This window comes from Mixophyes fleayi, chromosome 1 (assembly GCF_038048845.1).
Source record: "Mixophyes fleayi isolate aMixFle1 chromosome 1, aMixFle1.hap1, whole genome shotgun sequence".
Classification (NCBI taxonomy): domain Eukaryota; kingdom Metazoa; phylum Chordata; class Amphibia; order Anura; family Limnodynastidae; genus Mixophyes; species Mixophyes fleayi.
This window is the reverse complement of record NC_134402.1, coordinates 319,634,350-319,656,636: the sequence shown is the minus strand read 5'-3', so window position 1 is coordinate 319,656,636 and position 22,287 is coordinate 319,634,350. Positions and strand designations below refer to the sequence as shown.

At 39.4% G+C, this 22,287-nt stretch overlaps 2 protein-coding genes across 2 annotated transcripts in view; one reads left to right on the top strand and one right to left on the bottom strand.

Annotated features, from left to right (window-relative positions):
* Positions 1-1,565: 1,565 nt before the first annotated feature.
* SF3A1 (splicing factor 3a subunit 1) lies at positions 1,566-17,995 on the bottom strand. Its single transcript, XM_075213146.1, has 16 exons — positions 17,847-17,995; positions 14,514-14,632; positions 13,820-14,021; positions 9,478-9,735; positions 8,927-9,001; positions 8,303-8,453; positions 7,961-8,157; positions 7,437-7,554; positions 7,163-7,348; positions 6,013-6,134; positions 5,626-5,919; positions 4,883-5,093; positions 4,193-4,347; positions 3,267-3,368; positions 3,066-3,137; positions 1,566-2,732 (listed from the first exon to the last, which is right to left on the bottom strand). The coding sequence occupies exons 1-16, from the start codon at positions 17,898-17,900 to the stop codon at positions 2,631-2,633; spliced, it is 2,418 nt and encodes an 805-aa protein (XP_075069247.1). The 5' UTR covers positions 17,901-17,995; the 3' UTR covers positions 1,566-2,630.
* A 236-nt stretch (positions 17,996-18,231) lies between these two features.
* Positions 18,232-22,287, top strand: part of CCDC157 (coiled-coil domain containing 157) — a 38,035-nt gene continuing 33,979 nt past the window's right edge. The window contains exons 1-3 of the mRNA XM_075213135.1: positions 18,232-18,292; positions 20,050-20,301; positions 22,025-22,190. Coding sequence (XP_075069236.1) covers positions 20,054-20,301; positions 22,025-22,190 — 414 coding nt within the window. The 5' untranslated portion in view covers positions 18,232-18,292; positions 20,050-20,053. The remainder of the gene's footprint in view (positions 18,293-20,049; positions 20,302-22,024; positions 22,191-22,287) is intronic.

The following is a 22,287-nucleotide window of genomic DNA, read 5'->3' as shown; positions in this document are numbered from 1 at the left end:
TAATGGTAATTTCTCCATACTTATTCTCCTGGACCTCTCTGCTGCTTTTGATACTGTTGATCACCCTCTTCTCTTCATTGGCCTTCGTGACACAGTTCTTTCCTGGTTCACTTCCTACCTATCCTTTACTGTTTCTACCTCTGGCATATCCTCCCCTCCACTCCCACTATCTGTTGGCTCTGTTCTTGGCCCTTTACTTTTTTTCATTGTACACCTCTTCTCTTGGGGCACTAATTCGCTCATTCTTACTCAACATGCTACCAAAACTCTTAACCATTCTCTCATCATCTCCTGTCTTGACTATTGCAACCTCCTGCTATCTGGCATTCCTGACACCCATATATCCGCACTTCAATCCATCCTAAATGCTGCTGCAAGACTGATCTTGCTCTCTCTCACTGCTCCACATCTGCTGCACCACTTTGCAAATCCCTACACTGGATCCCTGTGTAAACAAATTCAAATTACTCACCCTTACCTACAAAGCCCTCAACAATACTACCCCTGCATACATGTCAAATCTTATATCAAAATACTCTCCCTCCCACCCTTTTAGATCTACCTGACCTTCACCTTTATCTCGTCTCTGGTAACCAACTCTCACTCCCGCCTACAAGACTTCTCATGTGCTGCTCCCCACTTATAGAATTCCCTACCACGCTCAGACTTTCCCACAGCCTTCAAATCTTTAAACGCTCTTTGAAAATCGCTTTTTTTTTTTTTTCTTTTTAAGAGGTGACCTTATCCCCGACAACACTATTCACACTAACGCACCCTCATGACTATCCCAATCTCCACTCAAACACATTTACTCCTCGTTTCATCTGTGCCCTCTTCCATTTCGAATGTAAGCTTTCTAATGAACAGGGTCCTTCATACCCTTGGTTTTCATGTCTGCATTTATTTTGTCTACCTTGTATGTCCTGTTTTACCTACTGTACTGCGCAGCGGAGCATTGGCACCCTACAAATCTATGATAATAAATGTGCTTGCTCTGCCTTAACCATTAGATTATTTGTCCCTACTGATACCTGAATAGGAGTACATTTTTCTTTCAATTGCTAGTAATTTAAGTACAATGGAATGTGTCTTATTAACAAACCTCTAATCACTAAACCTAAACACTATATTGGTGTCTACTTTCAGGTTTATCTTGTGGCAGGTCTTCAATATATTTTTACATATACACAAACCTTCCTATTCCTAAACATTATGTGTCTTTCCAAATTCACTGGTCAGTCATGACTTTCATCCGAACAAGCCTCAGTTACACCCATCATAATGATCTACCAACATCATTAACGGTAGTTCACATACTTTGTTTCAATACAGCTTGGGAGTATAGTACAGTGTTCTTTACATTGTGAAATGTTAAAATGCACCTAGTTAGGGCCATTTACCAAGTGTCATTTGAGGTATTTTCTGAAATATGCACAGTCATGTATATTGTTGTAAAACTATGGATTTACAATATTTCTAATAAAAATAAATAATCAGCCACAAACTAAAACAAAACCTATAGTCACACTGTAGGAAAGCTGCACATTGATTAGAAAATACATGTATGAATGTTGACCAATGTTTTTTAATGTTGCATACAAACATTTCATGAACAATAATTCTGCTAACCTTTAATGTTAAATTACTGCATGGAAAGTGAATGACAGAATAAAACACTTAAACTGTATTATAATTACAATATATTTAATTACAAACCAGTACTTTTTCGCCATACAGATTTGCTTTCCTGTGTATAGGCAACATGCCAGATGTTTAATTTATACCTTGGTTTTTTATATGAATGTATAATGATGGTTTGTCAAACAAGCCATGCCTACTTCTTATGTCAATAGTCACACTTGTTACTAAATGTACATAAAGTACTAGATAATTACCCCAGTTTACTCCACTATATTAATACTTTCTACCCATCCTCAATATTTGTTGAAAGTTTCTTGATCTCCCCCACACAAGTCGATTCAGTCAATAAGATTAAGCATTGTGGACAAAACAATCAGTGTTACCCTTTAGCAGGGACACAAGTTTCAATTAATGCAATTATACACAAGTGTGTCCACTAATTTCCAAAATTACTAAACATGATCTCTTCAATCCTAATAATATTTTACAAGGATTGCTGGTCAGTCTGGATCTACATGTCTGGAAAAATACACAATGACTTCTTCCATTCCCACTTCGTGATCTCTATAATGACTGTGCACCATCTTAGAGATCCTATAATAAAGTATCTAGTGACAACCTGACACTGAATTGTGCTATATACAATTTTGAATTGGTAATTTAAAATATTTCCAGACAATAAGTTTAAGGTTTTTTTTTATTAATTCTCGAGTTCTTTAATTGAACAAATTCTGATCAGATAGTTACAGCCTTAAATCAAATTATCCATAAAAGCCAGTCAGCAAACAGGTCTTATTTAAAGTGCAATATCTGCACGGTACCACACTCAATGGGCATAATGAGCTATTGTCATGTCTAGCATTGACAATGTTAGTTAACAGAGATTTAGCCTATGTGCTACAGACATGTAAAATCAATGTTAAATGACAACACAATCTGTCTAATGTACTGATAAGAGAAATGCAGTCAAATTTTAACTTTTTTTCCCCTCATTTCTTTCGACCTCCTCTTTCCTTCAAAGCCAAGTGAATTGTAGCTCCATTCTGCATGTTATAATATGCAAGAGAGTTTGAGTCTTTAATAAAGATTCCCTGTAGGAGAGAAAAGTTAAAGTTAGAAAGTAATAAAAACCTGCAAATACATTAAACCAATCAGGTTAAACCTAAGCAGATAAAGACAGTCTGACTCTTGAAGACTGCAAGTACTGCACCTGCTATAAGCAGTCTCTAAAATTAGACATAAGAAACACAGCGATGCAGATGCTTGTTTGCCGTCAAGCTGCATTAAATGTTACGATACATTGCCTAAAATAGAGTGGTGCCATCCTACATAGTAGTAGCCACTGAGCCAAAATGTAAACTCTCATTCATATCATTACAGAAGTAAACTATTTGCTTTTAATGTTGGACACAAACAGTACTTACGTCATATTGAAGTTTCTGCTTTCCAGCTGGCATGCCAGTTGCCTCATGAATCTTAACCTTTATTACAGAGACCTATCAAGCAAAAAAAGATTGTTGAAAAGGTGCACGGCTCTCAACATTTCTCAAAACAACGTAGTCTACTCGTTGCTAGCAAAGGTAACAAGAGTTGATAAAACATTGCCAGTAGGTCTGGCATATTACCTGATCGGGGAGAGGCAGGGTAAATGCCAAAACTTGACCACCCAGCTTCCATTCTGTCTTATCCTGCATGTTGGGAACTTGTACTTTAACTGTAACAGGACCCTGTGAAAAGAAGAAAAAACTTGGCGTTATTTCCGAGGGCAAAATGCAAAAGCACAGTGCCTAATCCTCTTAGGTGATGTCACATGCTTATTTTTGTTCAAGTGTGCCTCAATTTGTGCAGAAGATCATGGGTTTACGGCATGAAAGACTGCAAGATGGCAGAAATTGTACAGGAGCAACATATTATACACTGTCAGATAGGAGAGAGCTAAGACCAGGGATGACCATACAAAAATGGGATTTCATCCTCTGGTGGTTCTCATTGCTTTGTGTAAGAGCGCTCAGACATTTCCATGCCACAAACACTAGAATTTTACACCAGTTCTGATTTGGTGGAGATCAGATCTCATCCTATGTATTTAATAGGACTTATTTTGCACCTTCCAGATGCACTTCAGCAGAGAAGTGACTTTCTCTATGCAATTTTTAATAAGAGAAAGAAAAAGGTCACATAGTAGACAGTCCTGATGTTCCCTCGCTCAATAATTTAAGACATCTGTGAGCATAAACTAAGCATTTTAGGCAAAAAATGAAATGTTTAATTTAATGAGGGGTGTTTCAAAAGTAGTTGGTTGAACTTTTATGATGATTACACTTTGCACCTCTTCATATTTTTCCACCTGTCCTACGCGCACATCTTTTCCTGAGGCATCTCCAAAGACAGTATGGTAGGCAGAAAGGTCCAGGTAGGTGAAGCACTGCAAAAGCACCAATTGCAGCAAACATCCTGTGCACTTTGTAAATATCTGTACTGACTGTCTGTGATAAACACTAAGTACCGCTCTGCCTAATGGGCAGGATTTATAGTAGCCAAGTCCACACACCTTGTTTCTGCGCAAGAACTCTTCTTCTGGAATCAGTGCATCCTCGCTCTTCATTTTCTTGGCCGATGGTTCATCATCCATTGGTGGAGGAGGATGAGCTGGGGGTAGTGGTGCCGATTGTGGTACAGGTGCAACAGGTGGAGCAGAGACAAATGCTGAAACCAAAGACAATTTTTATTATATCCTTCATTTCTCAGTTTCTGAAAAGGTTGCGTATCAGTAACATTTCTAAACACAAACCTTTCAGACACAAAATTTGAGGGGGTCAGTTTGTTTCTTTGTACTAAATGAGGCATTTATGATAACTACTACATGCAGCTGTGCAGAAAAGGAGATTAAATCATACCAGTCATTTTCTTAGTACAGCATCTAATGTGTTCCTACGAGTAATAAAGTTTCTACACAGTTACCTTTAAAAGTGCTTTGATAAAGGTCTCCTACCAAGATTTAGCTCAAATCTATAATCCGATTACTGATACCAAAAATTTGAAAATGTAAATAGATTACTTATTACACAATGATGGGATCGAGGGGCTGCAATTGTTGATGTGATTAAATAAAACTTGCCTTAAATGGATTGAACAGTGTGAAATAATATTCACATATACATATAAAACACAAAATATCTCATGTAAAAGGTCTTGTCAATAAAGATAAACAAACACCATTTCACAGAAACATAAAACTCACCAGCTGGGACAATCATGTGTGGAGCTCTCTGCGTCATCATTGGAGGTGGGTTTGGTGGCATTTGCACCACATTAATCCTAGGTGTGTGCAGGATGGGTGGCATTGGAGCAGCCAAGACAGAGCCAGGAGGAAGACGGACCACAGACGCCATTGGTGGCCTCTGCATCACAGGCACAGCAGACACCATAGTAGTACGTATAGGTGGTGGCATCTAAATAAAGATTAATATTTAACAAGCTGGATCCAATACTTCCATTGTAAACTTAAAGCACAGACTTATCACAAATTTTAATAAGTATAAAAACCATAAATACTTTGACAACTTCCAAATGCAATGGGTTATTTTAAATGGCCACGGCAACTCACTTGAATGAGTGCCACCGTATCTAACTTTTTCCTTGTGCCTTTAGAACTATACTTGGTGCAAGTAAAGGTTTCAATAACACTGTGGCATATATATGGGATGTCAAGGTTGAATATTTTTCAGTGTCAATCATAGTCAACAAAATCATGTAAATAATGAGCAATTACATAGAAGACAAAATGTAGTGTACTAATTGAGACCATAAGGAAATCTGCATCCATCTCCTTATAAAGCTAAAGCTGAAGCATGCCGATGCAGATTACATAGCCTAAGGGGGACAATCAATACTTTTTAACTGTTATACATCCCATCAGCATGAATGATAACCACCGTTCTATGTCCTCCAATACTAGGCAACAGAAACAGGCAAACAACTTACGGATAGTGGCCGTGACACAGGAGGGTTGATCTGTTGGTGAAGTGACACAGGGGGTGGTAGTCTTGGAGCAGAGTTCATAGGTGGAGCAGAACTGGACATGGTAGGTGCAGAAGATGGAGGCGGCAGCTGTGAGATTTCATTGGGTTTGCTAGGTCCAATCTTGTCCTTGCCATCTTCTTCAGGCACCAGCCCCTTAGCCTTATGGATTGCCTCGATTTGCTCCTGCAGAGTAATATTTGCCTGTGCTGCCTGCTGGGTACGTGCCATGCTGCCAGAGTGCCCATCCCATGTAACCTATAAGCAAAGAGCCAATGAGAGATAATGACATTGGAGTACATACATATTACTGAACCTTACTATTAAAGAATTAGAAAAAGAAAGCAATACCTTCTCCTCTGGTTTCTGGATCTCTTCCTCTCCAATCTTTTTACCAATGGCTGTTTCTTCCACACCAAAAATATCAGTACGGCGTTCAGCCAACTGCTTCAAGCTGCTTTCAATATCCAAACCTGCATATAAGAAACATTGGGGATGAAGATTAACAAAACAGAGTGATAACCATTGGAGAGAAAGGAGCTAGGAAGCACACACCTCACAATGAGACATACATTCCTAGAAAATAGGTATAAAAACAGTTCTTAAGAGGAAAAGTCTGCATCATTGTTAAGACGCCACATAGCTATCAATATTCTATTTACTCACATATACTCGAATATAGAATGATCTGGGGATGTATGACTCACATCCAAAAACTATTTTAAATTAAAACCTCATACTCAAGAAAACAGCCTAAGGTGAGTGATGGTGACTTATCAGTTAGCTGTACAGACTTCTAAACATTCACACATTTAGTATTGCAAAGTATTTCTTTTTAAAAAAAAAAATAAAAAAAAAAATACAATCCACACAGAGAAGTTATTATATACAATATCATGTACCAGTAGGAGTTTTCACTACCGATAAGGTGTATATGGTACCATGAAACATATCTGAGACTATAGCATTAAATGACCAAGATATTCTAAATAGCAATTATTCCATAAATAATTAAGAGATGCCTAATAATCAAAAAGGTACCAGTTGGATATTATTCCAATTTCCTTGTAATTATTAATCTCATTTGTCACAGTGGTGCATTTGAAACAATGCGTCTTGTTTGTGATTTCATGTTATATTCTGGAGCTATTGACTCTTTCCCTTTGCAGCATGAAAAAAACATTTTCAGATTTTGGCTAACTGGCTGTGAAGGAAACAAAACTAGTGTTTAGAGGGAGTCTAGAGGGTGTCAGCTGACCCAGTCAACCTCCAACGGGAAAAGATGAAACCCTCCCACTTGTTTTGGTTCTTACCATGGCGAGGTCATGGCATTGGAAAGCATGAGAAGGAAGGGCCTGTCATAAAATTGCTTCTTTCCATTGGCAACACACTTCAAAACTCTGTCATAACATGTATGTCACTGCTATAATAGATTACTAGTAATGATGGCTCAGATAAGTGTGAACTATTCGTTATATAGTTATATAAACGCTTTACTCACCAGGTGCATACACTTCATCATCCCCTTGTTTCTCACGGATGGAACGGTCTCTCTGCTCCAGCCAGCGTGGATCCAAAAGACCAATCCGCATATGCTCCTGCATTTTGCTGGCAGGAATCTTCTCCCCAGTGATGGGTGAAACCAGATACTCATCTGGTGCAGTAGCAGGGGGCTGTGGCTTAGAAGCTGAGGGGACAGGAGAAATGTGCAGAGTGAAGGAGAGCAGGACTCTATAGAAAGAATAATTGACTTAATAAATAAAAATGACACTAACCTTTGGGATCGTAATCTTTACGGACAATAACTTGGTCTGGAGTGGGGGGCAGGGGTGGGGGCATTGGTGACTCAGGAGGAAGAGGAGCCTTCTGTGCATAATCTTCATCATCTGAGCCCTGTGGGAAAAACAGTACACAGATCAGCAGAGCAAGAGCTGAATGCAAATAGCTAAACAGCGGGTGTTTTGTGAACAGCTGAGACAAGAATTTCATCCATCAAACATAGTAACTATACAGAAGAAATTGCATCACTAACACATGACTTTTAGCACGCTGAAGGACTAATTGGTGCTGCAAAAAACACCAAAAAACACCAGATGTGAGATTTACCATTAAAATTAGATCTAGGGAAATCCCAGGAGCAATGTAATACAATACATACAAATGTATATGTCACCAGATGGGAGTAATATCTATAGAAATCAATGTGTACCCCCCCCCCTTCCATGGCTCCTAAAAACAAAATTTACAGAAGAAGTCACTGATTGCGGCAACATGCTACAATATAACAAATCTATCTTACTTCATCCATATCCTGCACTTGAGTATCCTGATCCATTTGAGATGAGGATTCTTCAGTCTTGCTGTCCTTCACGTCTTCCTCCTCATCAGACTCCACTTCCATCTCCACTTCCTCGCTTTCTCCAAACTTTTCGTATCGCTCTTGGATTAAAATACGAGCACCCAGCTCCTCAGGTGTTGTAGGAGGTGGAAAGTTACCTGTATAATAGAAAGTACAGTTATACATAATATTCTTAATGCACAACACAATTTTTTTTTAATTCAGAGTTCGCAAATAGGCTTAGCACTGTGGTGGTTGTCTTTTGCACTGTAGCTAAATTTCAAAGAGCAGAGCTCATCTTACCTTGCTCATTAGGCTGAAAGTCAACAGTCTCCACTACAACAAAATCATGCCAATCAATCTGTGCATAAGCCACACGCTCTCGCTCCTTCTCTTCTTCCTCCTTTCTTCTCTCCCTTTCCTGGAACTTCGCCCACTCCACACGGTATCGCACCTAAACAAGAGTCATCGGAAGATGAAACCTTTAGGCAACGTTTTCTGAACCACAAAAGTTGTGGATGTCAAACATTCCGCGTACACTTTTGTGATATGTTTTGCCCATAAGTATTTTAACACTTCCAAAGCCAAGGATTATAAAATAGTAAATATTCGATTTTTCCATACAGAGTTCTGTTTAAAATAATAGAAGCAATATTTTATACAGACATCAAGTTTTCACCTTCTCAAGATCTCTACCTCCACATGTTCTAGGTGTTTTGTTATAAAGTAGAGGTATGTAAATGAGAATCTTTAAGGGTTAAAATAACTTACGTTAGGAGATGCAAACAGACAAAACAAACAAAATGAAAGTTACAAAAGCAAAACAGTTTCTTTGATAAACAAGGAGGTTAGTTTTGTACTTTAGTTTATATAAAAATAAAAGCATGAAAAAAAAATGACCAACTACAGATTGAGCTGGACAATTACCTGATCTAAAACCTCTGTGGGGTTCTCAGCCTCTCTCTTCAGCTTGGCGAGTAATCCTTTTGGAGGAATCAGGATCTGAAACAACGAAGAAGATTACTTGCAAAGTGCTCTCCAGTGTCAGAGCAGGAGAGCTCATACGGTCATCTTTATTAATAACTTTGTAATAAAGCCAGTCATTTGCAGGCCAGCAAGTAAGTGACTCATGCTTGTTGAAACAGCTGCCTCTTGAAGCATGCTTAGGATATATAGTGCTGAAAATATTCATATGCTGGCAACTTGACAGTGTCAAACCATCAGCAGCTAGATTACTTTGACAAATGTTTAAGTAATGTTCAACATTTGCACACAAACTATAAAGATTTAAAAAAATGCACATAGTATTAAAAAATGTACTGGAAAACACTAACAGAGAAACAGGAGAATAATAAAGCATGAAAAGAAAAGGTATATAAAGGCTAATGTGCAATAACAGTTACATATATTTAGTCAAAAGGTCTAAAATGGATACGAAACAGCACATCAAATCTCCTGGTGTGCACTGGACTCTGTACCTTGGTGTATTGCTCTACAAGCTTGGTGAAGTAATTGAAGAGGCTATGTTGAGGTCGCAGAAAGTCAAACTGGTAATTCCTCTGTTCCTTTTGCATCAGTTGGGTCAAAAACTGACGCCCATTTCTAGCTACAAACTGAGCTGTCAGTTTCACTACATCCAGGTCAAAGGCAGAGATGGAAGGTGGATCAGCCACAAACTCAAACTCTGGAGGGGGTTCCTTTGGGATTATGGTCTCCTGGACAACCTGGGCCTGAACCTGACAAAGAAAAAAAATGTTAAGTGAACATAATTTTGGGTATAAGGAGAATATGACAGATGAAAAAGCTGTAAGCAGAATTTACATGACTACATTTCGAGCATTATAAAAAAAATTGCGTTTTAATTGTACGTCGGCCTGGAGATACTGTACTTCCAATATTTTTTTTTTTTTAAGGTTGTCCAAAAAATAAACTTAATGCTAAAACAAATAAGCGGGGACAATGGCCACTAAAGAATAGGCACATTATCATAATGATCAATACTTCACAAGTGTTTCCCCCATCCAAGAGGGATGGACTAAACTACAGACGTCCAGCCAAAGCAGTTACCCAACACAGAAAATTAGGAGCCATATAAACACTACTGAGTGAGAAGGGATATGCAGTTGTTTGTCCTGGTCCAATGATTAGACTAGTTGAAAAAGCACAAGCAGCACATGAGACTGGAAGGAGGTGGATGAGGCAGGATAAAAGAGGTTGGGGGTAAAGGGCTAGGAATCTATAACAGCATATTGGGAACCCAGAGACTACCAGTACCCCCACCACAGAATAAGCCTAGGGACTGCCATACTGATCCAGCGGTAGAACAATAAGGAGGAGGCATTTTCCTATCACCTTCGCAAAACAGGGCATCATAAAAGTAATCCCGAGTACTAGACCGATAGATCTGACAACTGACAATACGCAAGGAGTAAAGCACTGCTCCTTCTGAGTTGCAAGGGCACACGGATGGTACCAGCACTCCTGGATGTTATAAAAACCAGAGACAACTTGAGGTTGAAACAAAAACACTACGATAGGACCACTTTCTTTGGACTGGCCCTAAACACAGATGACTTAGAAGAAGTTGAATGCCTGGCCATCTGGGCCAATCAGTGGTGATGAACAATTCACCTTTTCCAGGCAGGCATTCAATAGGATAAGAGTTATCAACATAGATGAGAGAAACAGGTAGTTAAATAACCCCATACTCATATTACGCAGATCTGTACAGAGAATATGTAGTCATTCACATTAGGCACGGCCACACTGGAGCTTTCAATCAAAAATCCATACAACACACACAAAATAGGGTCCATTTTGTCAGAAGTCAATTAATATACCAGTATAAGGTTTCCCAAATCCAGTCCTGAGAAAGTCCTAACTGCATGTTGTCCATGCCTCCTTGTTGCAGCAGAGGTGTATTCATGAATGACTGACATTGTAAGAGATCCAGGGGTGGTCCTCATTATTTCACTTGGGGTCTCTGAGGACTGGATTTGGGAGACCTTGTACCAGTATGTTTTTTGGACTGTGGGAGGAAACTCACGCAAACATGAGGAGAACATAGAAACTCCACACTGATAGTACCCTGGTCAAAAAATCAAACTCATGACCCCAGCTGTGTAGAACAGCCATGCAAATCAGAGTAGTTAAACTGGAATGGACTCAGAACTACCAGTTCATCAATGACACAGTGTCATGGACCCTTGCACCGTAGAGGGGGAGCTTATGATTTAAGTGAAAGCTAACAAATCTATTTTCATGGAGGCAGATCAGCACAAGGCCCCCAAAAATGTTGAGATGAAGGTACCACTACCGTAGATGGCTTTGTAAGATCACATGGGAGTTGTCCACCCCTGGAACATATATTGTGATGGTGGTCAGAATAAAATGCGCAGAAAACTGCAGAATGCAAGATGCTGCACTTGTGGCCTGGGGACTATGAGAATGCCCATTTGCGACACTGTTGTACGCGGTCTGATCCTTGAGAAATGGGCCAGAGTTCAAGCACATTGATTGGTCTCCTAAGGAGACCACGTATTCTGGGACAATGACAGAAAAAAAACCACCCCCATCCCTAAAATCAATTGTAGTGACTACCTTTGTTAAATATGGAGTTTGTGACCAAACTCCAATTGTAGTAATTCTTCAGCATGTGTCCCTAAAAAAATAAATAATCTGCTGTTGCTTAGGGAGTAATTGCTATAAAAAGCTTTGTGCAGGCAAACAAATCCATTTAAAAAGCACAGCAAGCCCCTATCACTTTCATGCCGCCGGGTCATAGAAGATCTTTGTTCTACTATTTGCTAATCCAGAAGGGCTTCTTTTTGGAAAATGAGGACCTATGACCTTGAGGATTGGTTCCATGACAGTTTGGTGTGGCCCTGAAAAAGGCAGCACACACACATTTTGAAAAAACAAGATTTGAGCCAGAGGACTATGCATGCCACAACTAAAATCTGGTCGATAAGATGGAAAATTAAGAGCTGCATCCTCAATGGGCTAGGGAAAAAAATTTGGCCACATGTTTGCATTCTAACAAGGAAGCATGGGGTATGACCTGCATAGAGCCAAAAGTACTGCCCTTATGACATGGTCAACATAAATCAGACAATGTTAAGACCTTGGCTGATTCCAAAGGTGCTGACAGCTGGTCTGGAGTCATCTTCCTTAATCTCCTCTCTCTTTCTCAAAGTATCCACAACTCATTAGTATGAAACATTCAACCGAAGCCTAACAGGTGAGGAAGGAGGAAACTTGTGCTTCGGGTTGCAAGGAACAACCCACCCTCAGGATATGTAGTTTGCTACTACGGTTCACAGACTCTGCAAGAGACCAGACCCTTTAGCTCAAACACTACCTGGAAAATTTGAGCCCCTATGAGTGCTGTATAGAACTGAAAAGTGACAGTCAGCGTACATGAGGCCTACACATCAAATTTAGTCTGGCACTTGATAGACACAATTGTGGATATCCAAGATTGAGAGCCTAGTGCCCCTAATCTTGCACATGAGTGCCTGACAATCAGACATGCCTGTACCCTGGAAAGGAAAAAAAAAATGTGACTTTTTACTACCCTGCCAGCTTCTAAAGGAGCCTAACTTGGCATCCTCTAGACTAGACACAGTAAAAAAAAAAAAATAAATAACTTCCCTAACAAGTGTGGATTCTGGGGGAGCAGGAGTCAGTCCTTGATAGCCAGCAGCACTATGTCCACTGGAAAGTTTGGACTGATCAGTGATCACTATAAAGGTCCTTTGTGGCAGGCTGAATAAAGTGTGGAGGAGCGGGCACAGAAACCTGGAGCACTGTATACTGTTATCCCAGCACTCCTGTTACTCACCAGTCCATGTCACATGTGCAGACCAGACTAGTCCTGTACCCTGCAAACAAGGGTTTCCAGGGCACGCCACCCTCCTTATTGTGACTCCCATCTTGGATTGCCAGTGGAGAGGCTCAACTGTGTACCAGACTCTCGTGGACAAAGCAATTCTGCCCTTCTTGTAAGGGACATTGTGTGACCAAGATGGGAGGACCAGTAATAATGCAGAGATGGGCAGCAGTAAAAGATTCCTTATCCTAGGTAACCATGGGTCTCCTTGACCCTGGGTTGAGGGACTCCTGTGATGTGGGCGGGCATATGGAGGATAAAAAAAGCAGACAAAACCAAAACATCCCTTCAGCTTCAGAGGCAGTTGAAGCAACCATCAGATAGCGCAGGAAAAACAAACAATGGATAAAATAAAAGCCAAGTCACTAACCCTATGCAGGTACTGAAAAACAAACTGAGGAGAAGTGCAACAGTAGAGTAGAAGCCCCATTGCACCGACTCCAAGGGTTGAAACAAAACCCACTGTGTCTCCACCTACCACTGAAAGAAAAATTATGTTTTCCAGGAAACTCTTAAACCCAATTTGAAAGACAATTTTATAGATTTGGAGGGAAGACAGACAGTGTTCATAACCAGAAGCAAGATGGCATTAGCAAATAAGCATAACTTATGGAGGACAGTCTGGAGATACTTTAAGGCCAAATGGGAAACCATGCACTACAATACAAAAAGTGGCCCTTGGTCCCCAATTACATTAGGAGACCACTACAAAAACAGTAAGTTAAACTAATAGCTGTTATCCAGCTATTAGGGTAGAGAAGAATGTCTGAATGTACTGCACTCACTGTTATTACTAGGAAGAGGACCAAAAAGGGGAAGTTACTCTGGAATACGTGTGACCCCCTTGTGGGCCATCTGTTATCTACCATTATCCAATAAGCTGCCACTCATTATCATCATCATTTATTTGTATAGTCCACACTGCTTACCTTCTGAGGAAGTTGCTGTACAGACTGCTGTTGCTGCATGACTTTGGGTATGGCAGCAGATGGCTCTTGTGCTTTTCCCTCTTTGAACTCATTGACCTTGTGACGGTAGTAGGCATGGTAAGGGTCATTTGGGTTCAAGAAATTAAATTTAGGATTGTTAATTTCATTCTGACGGATTCTGGCTTCAAACTCAGGGCCATTTCTGTGGAGAAAGATCATGATCAAGTAATAAATATCCTCTCTCACAATATGGAGGTTTTTTCTTTGTTTATGTTTTTTTTAAGAGTATATACAATAGTTCTCAGCCATTAGTGGAGAGACTAATGCGGGAGTGGCCTGAAGTTCTGCCTGCATATGGAAGCCTTTTCCTGACCGAAATTGTGTCTAGTACAAATGCATTTTTAAATATTTTTATTCTAATAAAAAGTCAAAAGGCATGCACCAAACGCTCCCCATCTTAGTTTAGTTTTACAATTGTAACTTTAGTTCCCAAACAATCTAAACAAACTCCAATCAATCTAAGAATATTCTCCACAAATGTTACTGGTATGAACCAATTGGCAAAAACACAAATACACCTCTGTATGACAATGCAACGTCTACCAAATTATTTGTTTATCATTTAGTGCAAACTAAATCTAAACAAATCAAGAGCCAAGACAAACACATTACTTTCTAATCCTGAATAACTTACCTTGCCACAAAGCTTGCAGTCTTATCCACAATATTTCGGACTTCTGGGGGAGGGTAGATGATTCCTACAATGGGCTTAGATGGAACCACTTCTTCTTTCTTTTCCTCCTCCATCTGTTGCTACAAACACAATTCATACTATGAGTACCCTGCATACAGTCACACATACTGATCAACACAAAACACTAACATCAAATGAAAATGCAAACAGTTAATAAAAAATTATGTAAGTAGTTTAATACTTGGTAGTAGCACCAATTATAACAGAGTCTATTTGGGTAAGTATACCAGTTCTGCCCACTGCAATTTTTATCCATTTCACTTTGCAATGTTGCTTAAGTTTCATCAGGCTGGATGGAGGGTCCATTGATGAATAGCAATTCTCAAATCAACAGATTCTCTATGGGACTGAAGGCTGGGCATTCACCGGACCACACCAGGACATTTTGTCATCTAAGTTACTCTAGTGTGGGTTTTGATGTTTGCTTTGGGTCACTGCACAAATTTACTATAAATCTTGGACTATAAATCATTTGGTTTTCTTCCAAGATTTGTCTATAGTGTGCCACCAAGATATCAAACAAACCCTAATTGGTGATTTTCAATCATTTTTTCTCAGATTTACTCTGAATGTTCGTAATTATTTTAGTTTTAGTTATATAGTGCCAATCAGATCACGCAGCGCTATGGAAAAGTACTATTCACATCAGCCCCACTGGAGCTTAAAATTTATATTTACAACCACACAAACACTAGTGTCCATCTAACTAACATACAAATACTTATTGTTCTGTGGGAGGAAACCCTTGTAAACATGGGTAGAACATACAAACTCCACACAGATAGGGCCCCGGTCAAAATCAAATTCATGATCCCAGCGCTATGAGGCTATGTGTCTGAGTAACTATATTAACCAGCAGTGGGACCACTCATGGACAGGTAAAGTATTTTAGGACGTTGTGCAAGGCGCCCAATAGCGGTTTTATTTTAAAAAGCTATTAAGCACAGGTGAGCTCCAATCAATTATGTGACCGAAAATAACTAATTGCATTAGGGTTTATTTATTATGAAATCAATTACTGACTTTTTGTAACTTAAGAAAAAACATGTATAAAGAGTTTTTACAGAGTATTTCTTGCATGTTGCGTTGCAATCCATACATATGTGCCACCACCCCAAATGACATCCGTATTTACTGCCTAGGTGCCAGATATAAGCCACAAGAAAAGCTGCTGACAGCGGGTGTAAAAGCCAGCAAGTTTCATCTTTTTTGGGACAGTGACCAACACATACTGCATTAAGCAAATCTGAATCTATCTCAAATATGTTCAAATTCACTTTTAGCGCATATCCACTTGCTCCAATGCTTTTTTTTCAGGAAGTATTGTTCAAAAAGACATGCACTGAAACTGGATGGTAGTAGAGTTTATTTGAGGAAAATTACTTTCCTTTAATGGCAGTGGATAGGTGAAATAAACGCACAACAGATATGGTGGTACAGTCCAACATGGTGGGAAACTATCCTAAATCGAAAAGCAAAAACAAGGGGCAGACTATTCTATGTGTCTACGTGTTTTGAATGAAGAATCCATTTAAAGATTTTGCGTTTTCTTGATATGGAAAGTATGTGCAAGTGCAGTATGTCAGAGTGGAAATGCAATTGTTTCACTTAGATTGTAAGCTCTATAGACAACTTGTTCTTTTCCAGGTACGAAATTCAATCATCCTGCATTTCTCACTGAATTCTTTCAGTGTAGCTGAGTCTCCCACAATGATCCGTCCTTTATACACATACATTAGGGACGCTTAGGGTCTGACACAAGGGGGTAAATGTATCAAGCTGAGAGTTTTCCGGCGGGTTTGAAAAACCAATCAGCTATCATTTTTTAGTACATTCTGCAAAATGATAGCTAGAATCTGATTGGTTGCTATAGGCAACATCTCCACTTTTCAAACCCGCCGGAAAACTCTCAGCTTGATAAATTTAACCCAAGGTCTTGAGGTACATCTCAGGGTTTAAAGTCCCAAGACACAGGCAGAGCAAAAGGGTCACTGTCCAATTTGGTCGAATGAAAAATGGCCCAATTGGCCAACATCCAAATTAATTCCAGCTTAGACTAAAGCTGTTCGTGAATTCAAAAGATGACTGTACACATAGGCCAAGAGGTCATCTTCTGACTGCATATTTCAACATGCTCAACATTAAGTTACGTCTTTTAACAGTATTATAGTAGGCTGACCAGATGCCATATTTAGGTGCACTTTAAAAATGCATGCAGCAAGACAGCATGGGCAACACAAATTCTGAACCAATCAGCATAGCTTCAGTAGTTACTTTTTCTGTATGTCTAATTTATTAGATGATCTGATCAGCGAGATACTATAAGGTCTGATTTACTAGCAGTGGTGCACTTTGTTTTTGTGGAAAGAGGTGTTGTGCATGTCCTGCTTTCAGTTTGAAACATTTGCAAAAAGTAACCTTACTACCATTATAATTTACAACACCGAGACTGAATGTCCTATAGTTAACACAGTCCACTCTAGCCTATAATAAACCTCATTGGCTAGAGGTTATCATTGCGCTAAAATCCCTCAACACCTAAAGTTGCCACCCAGAGTGAGAGAAACTAACATACTGGAGTCAAGCATGAGTACTAATTAGCATGCAGCTGTGCTTGGTGGTTATAAAGACACTGTATACTATTGGCATGAGGACATAACTGTATACAATAGACATAAGGTCAGTTGAATTATGTGCACAGTATTCACTTATTTGCCTTACCACACATGGTAGGTACTTATTTTACTGTATGTTAAATGCATTATTTTTACAGTATGATAAAAGGTAAGCTTGTGGGTTTGTTTGTTTGGCCTTTTGGGCCATACCATGCCTATAACACAACTAACTTACACACTATACCCACACATGGCACGCTTTTGGTTTTAAACACATTTAACCTTTCAGAGTTGCCCCCACAATATAAGGGGAAGGTTTGAGTGTAGGGGCATCTACATCTGGATATTTATCTGTCCCACTGATTACAGAGTATACATAGGGATTGGGATCTCAGTTTTGTAGCATCTTAACTACCTTGTCAGCTAGATCGATGTTAGGTTCATTTCTGATATATTAACGAATGTGACTTCACTTCAGTTTTAATAACGACCAGCAGAATGGACACACGAACCATATGAGAATGCCCCTATAGCCACAAGTGGGGGCAGTCTATACTGTGTATAAGGAGCCGATGTCTACATTCGGACGCCATCAGGTTACTAGTAATCCCACCCATGTAAACAGTGTAGGCTACCCTCGCCTCATAGCTCTACATACCTGCCCTCCATCGGGCACCTGCGGCGGTAACATCTGCACGGGTCCCGCCGGCATGGTGTCGACGTCTTCGGATACGAAGGCGGAAACCACAAGAGCTGGACACAAAAATGGCGGCTGGCAGAGGTGAGAGAGACGGGCGGAAGTTGTGGGAGATACCACCAAACGGCGTAGGGGTGAAGAAAAAGTCTTGATTTACACAGAACACCAAGTGGTCGTCCACGTATGCTAGGTAATAGTTGAGTATCTACATGAAATACGTCTGTTGAAAAATGATGTTTTTGCAGCTGATTGTTTCAAAATATTCTACTCCCCCTATGTAAATGGTACATTCCTATTCAGAGCGTAAGCGTGGCAAATGCACGCACGCTGGTCGCATGGTCGTCAGACGTACCGTGCGTCGTTGTCATAGGAACGGATGTGGTGTACGGAACAACATTATACCTGGGGTGAGCAGCGGAACTATATAAAACCTTGTTGGTATAACCGGCCTTTATGCAGGAAGAGATATATAGTAATAGCTAAATGCCACTAAAAGCTTAAAGTGAGCTTGAAACACGTATTTGTATACTGCTACTTATATTGCGCAGCACTGTACGGAGAATATGTAATCATTCACAGCAGTCCCTGCCACAAAGGACCTTACAATCCAGGAATGGGGAAGGGGGGGGTTGTGTCACTGACAAAAGTAATGCGACCTCCCCACTATTACCGTGCACATTATTACCGTTAGTACGGTTATCTTTAACGCTAATTTTTGCTTATGGCTCCGCAGAAATCCGGGTTAAAATTACTGTATTAACAGTAATAGAGTGCAGTAATACGGGCAATTGAATTCCCCCTCTCCAAAGTAGTGCAGCGTTAAACTTATTACCGTCATTACGTTAAATTTAACCCGGCTTTCTGCTCGCAGCTCAGGGAGTTGCAAGCAAAAACCTGGTGTTGAAAGTACTATAATAACGGTATTTATGTGCACTATTACCATAATAACAGTAATAGTGCGCAGGCAGCGTTACTGTTTGCAGTAACGCGGCCAAATGAATCCCCCCTATATGTCCTAACAAACACACTCACTACACCCATACCAGTATGTTTTTGGACTATGAGAGGAGACCAGGGGCAACCAGAGAAAACCCACACAAAGATGGGAAGAACAAACTCTACACAGATCAAACATATGTAAACGTATATTTTATGTATACATATTTTTACATATGTATACGTATGGTTTTCTCATGCTGTGATGAAATCCACACTGTATATGATTTTATTAATTTGCTGTTTACAGGTGGATGGGCAGCACAGTGGCTAAGTGGTTAGCACTTCTGCCTCACAGCGCTGGGGTCATGAGCTCAATTCCCAACCATGGCCTTATCTGTGTGAGTTTGTATGTTCTCCCTGTGTTTGCGTGTGTTTCCTCCCACATTCCAAAAACATACTAGTAGGTTAATTGGCTGCTATTAAATTTAACCCTAGTCTCTCTTTTTCTCTCTCTCTGTGTATGTTATGGAATTTAGACTGTAAGCTCCAATGGGGCAGGAACTGATGTGAATGAGTTTTCAATCTTGGTAAACCAGATATTCATTATCAGTTGCCTTCAGATCAAACCTCATAATATTTATTGAATGCCTATCCTAATTCAAACTGAAGACCTTTAACTTTGAGTTTGAGTTATCCACTTGTTCCCTTCAGTTTTCCCTTACTAACACTCCCACCTTCCTCCCCATGTTAAACATCATTAGCGATTCAACATTTTACTAAAGATGTTTCATTCAGTTGAGTTTTTTCTTGTGATGAGAATGACTTTTCCTTTTTATAATTTAAGGTAAAGCCCAGCCTTTATCTTGTTTGGAGAAGAGTTACGTTGTCATTGTGTATTCTACTGTTTTATAGTTTGGAATCCTCCCTTCTACACTCCCTCTCTTTTTTCTGTATTATATTCATCTCCACCTTCTACCTCAACTGTAGAAGTACTGTTTATCAGGTATATGTTTAAAGAGAGGGAGAGAAGAGTAGAAAGGAAGGGAACAGAAGGAACATTCATGGCTGTTTGTGGTGCCTTCCATGAAAATTTCTTTACCCAAAGAGAGAACTTAAAAAAGACAATATTTTCTCTATTTGCCTCAAATAACACACCAAAAAAATATTTTGAGGTTAGTGTCCCTTTGATTTGCCTTGTTTCGTTGTGTTTGCCCTACATTTTTAGAATTATGACTTGCATGCTGGGAGATCGTACATGTATGGAAAGTCTGAGGAAGGACATCACTGATCTTCAGGGTACCGTGATCGATGTGTTCTCAAGAGTTGGCGCCGTGCGATCCCCCTCCTGGAAGTTCCCAGATAAAACATCCTGTGATCTAGACCTGGTACAGTTGCTGGATCGATATGATTATGTGGAGGAAGATGCAGACTTCACCCAGCTTTCACATATGGTTTTATTGGAGCTTGTAATTGACAGGTATGGCACATTTCTGGCACTATAGAAGTGCTATACAAAACACAAATTTGTACTGTACAGGTACACGTAGTTTTGATGATTGTTCCATATTCAAATTTAACTATGATACTGTTGATATAAACAAAATTAATTGTCATTGATTATTTGATTAACAGACGTTACATGTTAACTATAGTGATATATTTTGATACTTATTATATTTTTGTTCTTGTTTGAAAATTATTATTTTTTACTATTAAGCAAATTAAAAAAACTTCTCAATTGTAGTATATGTAAAAATGTGTTTTCTATATTTTAATTTTTAACACATTATTGTTATATTGACAACTTGCAAGTACCTAACCCTCTGGCATTGCATTCGAGTCCAAAAATGCAAAGGCATACAAATGCTATGCATTTGCACAGTGTCTGATAAGCATTTAATATGCAGCTGACATACGATTGTGCTGGAAACATTCATTTCCACCGTGTGCACTACATGTGGAAACCCCATTGAAATTAATGCACTGTTGAAATCAATTGTAGAAACTCTATACATAAGTAAAAATAACCATGCAGCATAATCCTCCTTCTCCCAAAATTCCTGAACCTGTCTAAGTGAGAACTAGACCCAGGCTGGTCAGCTTGGGGCTGGAGCCTCTATGGGGGGGGGGGGTGCAGAAAAACAGCGTGTCCCTCTCCCTCTGAGTGGGTATCATCAAAAGCTGAAAAGCTCTTCTCCCAACCCCATGGGTTCAATTGTAATCCAATGGAAAATCTTGAAAATGAATGGGAAATTCATCTTGTTATCAACAAGAATTCTTCTTAATTTGTAAATCAAAGGAAATGTTTTCTATTTGTAATACAGTGGGATAGTTTTGTAATCAATGAACAATCCTCTTAATTCCATGGGGAAAAACAAACTCCTCACTACCCTACACAAAATGCTTCTACTGGGAGCCCTGCCACAGAATGACTGTGAACTTAATTGACCGATGCAAACACTAATGTGATTCCCTAGTGGCAAGGGGACTCTATGCTTTGATCACACATCAGTAGAGACTAATTACATCTGTATTGATGTAAAGAAAAAAACAACTAACTGCTGTGCAAGCCTCCTCATGTCAATGGTCAATTCATTTTAATGGCCAGTTTGTTTTCAATGGAGTTTCTACATGTAGTTCACAACTCCATTAAAAGAAATGTGCCATTGGTATTGTGGCATTGCAAGAAATTTGTACATGCCAATGGGAGGAGCTGGGTGGATCCTAGTTGATCTTTGCTTAATATGAAGTCAGTGCGTCAATGTGGCTAGTTTTGTGGAACAGTTGTTATTTCATTTTGCATAACATTATTATAATTAGGTAAAGGGATGGAGAGGGTGCATTTAGGCATTTTAACTCTACAGCCTTAACATCCCTTCACTTTCATAATTAATTTAAGCCATAAATGAGGTTAAACCGTTGCTATGTTTAGTATTCATGAAACAGGTGGGTCTAACGTCCTAGAGGGTTTCACTTAAACCTTTTCAGATTTTTTTTCACCTGGATGCATTTCTAGTTTACAGAAGTTTCTCCTCCATTGCAAACCATTTAGACAAACATATTTTATTCATAATAGTGTCTTGTTACTTTTCAGTACAAAACATGTGACATCCGTCAGCTACTTTAGTTTATTTATTAATGTGTTCATTTTCTCTTGTAATTAACCAGGTAGTATTTGATATTTACTCTTTTATGTTCAGGTTGCTTCTTCTTCTTCAAAGTTTTGAAGTATACACAGAATTAATAAGCAGTGATGGTCGTTTTACCCCAACCACCCGTGGTCCTGGAACCTCTATGTCGATTGGCCTAACGGTTCGGAAATATTGGAGCAGCATGATGAAGTTGGGAACAATCTACCAACAGGCAGTGAGTGAGAAGTTAATCATAAGTATATGTGCAGGTTTTTACCAAGGTAGATATGACTGCAGCATCCATTCTGCTTTACAGCGTTTCCAGGAAGAAT

Excerpts from the sequence above, each read along its gene's own strand:
- SF3A1 (XM_075213146.1), bottom strand. The coding sequence starts at position 17,900 with ATGCCGGCGGGACCCGTGCAGATGTTACCGCCGCAGGTGCCCGATGGA. Across the intron at positions 9,002-9,477 it reads TTGTAGAGCAATACACCAAG|ATCCTGATTCCTCCAAAAGG; the intron begins GTACAGAGTCCA and ends TCGTTGTTTCAG. Across the intron at positions 5,094-5,625 it reads CTGTGTCACGGCCACTATCC|ATGCCACCACCTATACGTAC; the intron begins GTAAGTTGTTTG and ends ATCTTTATTTAG.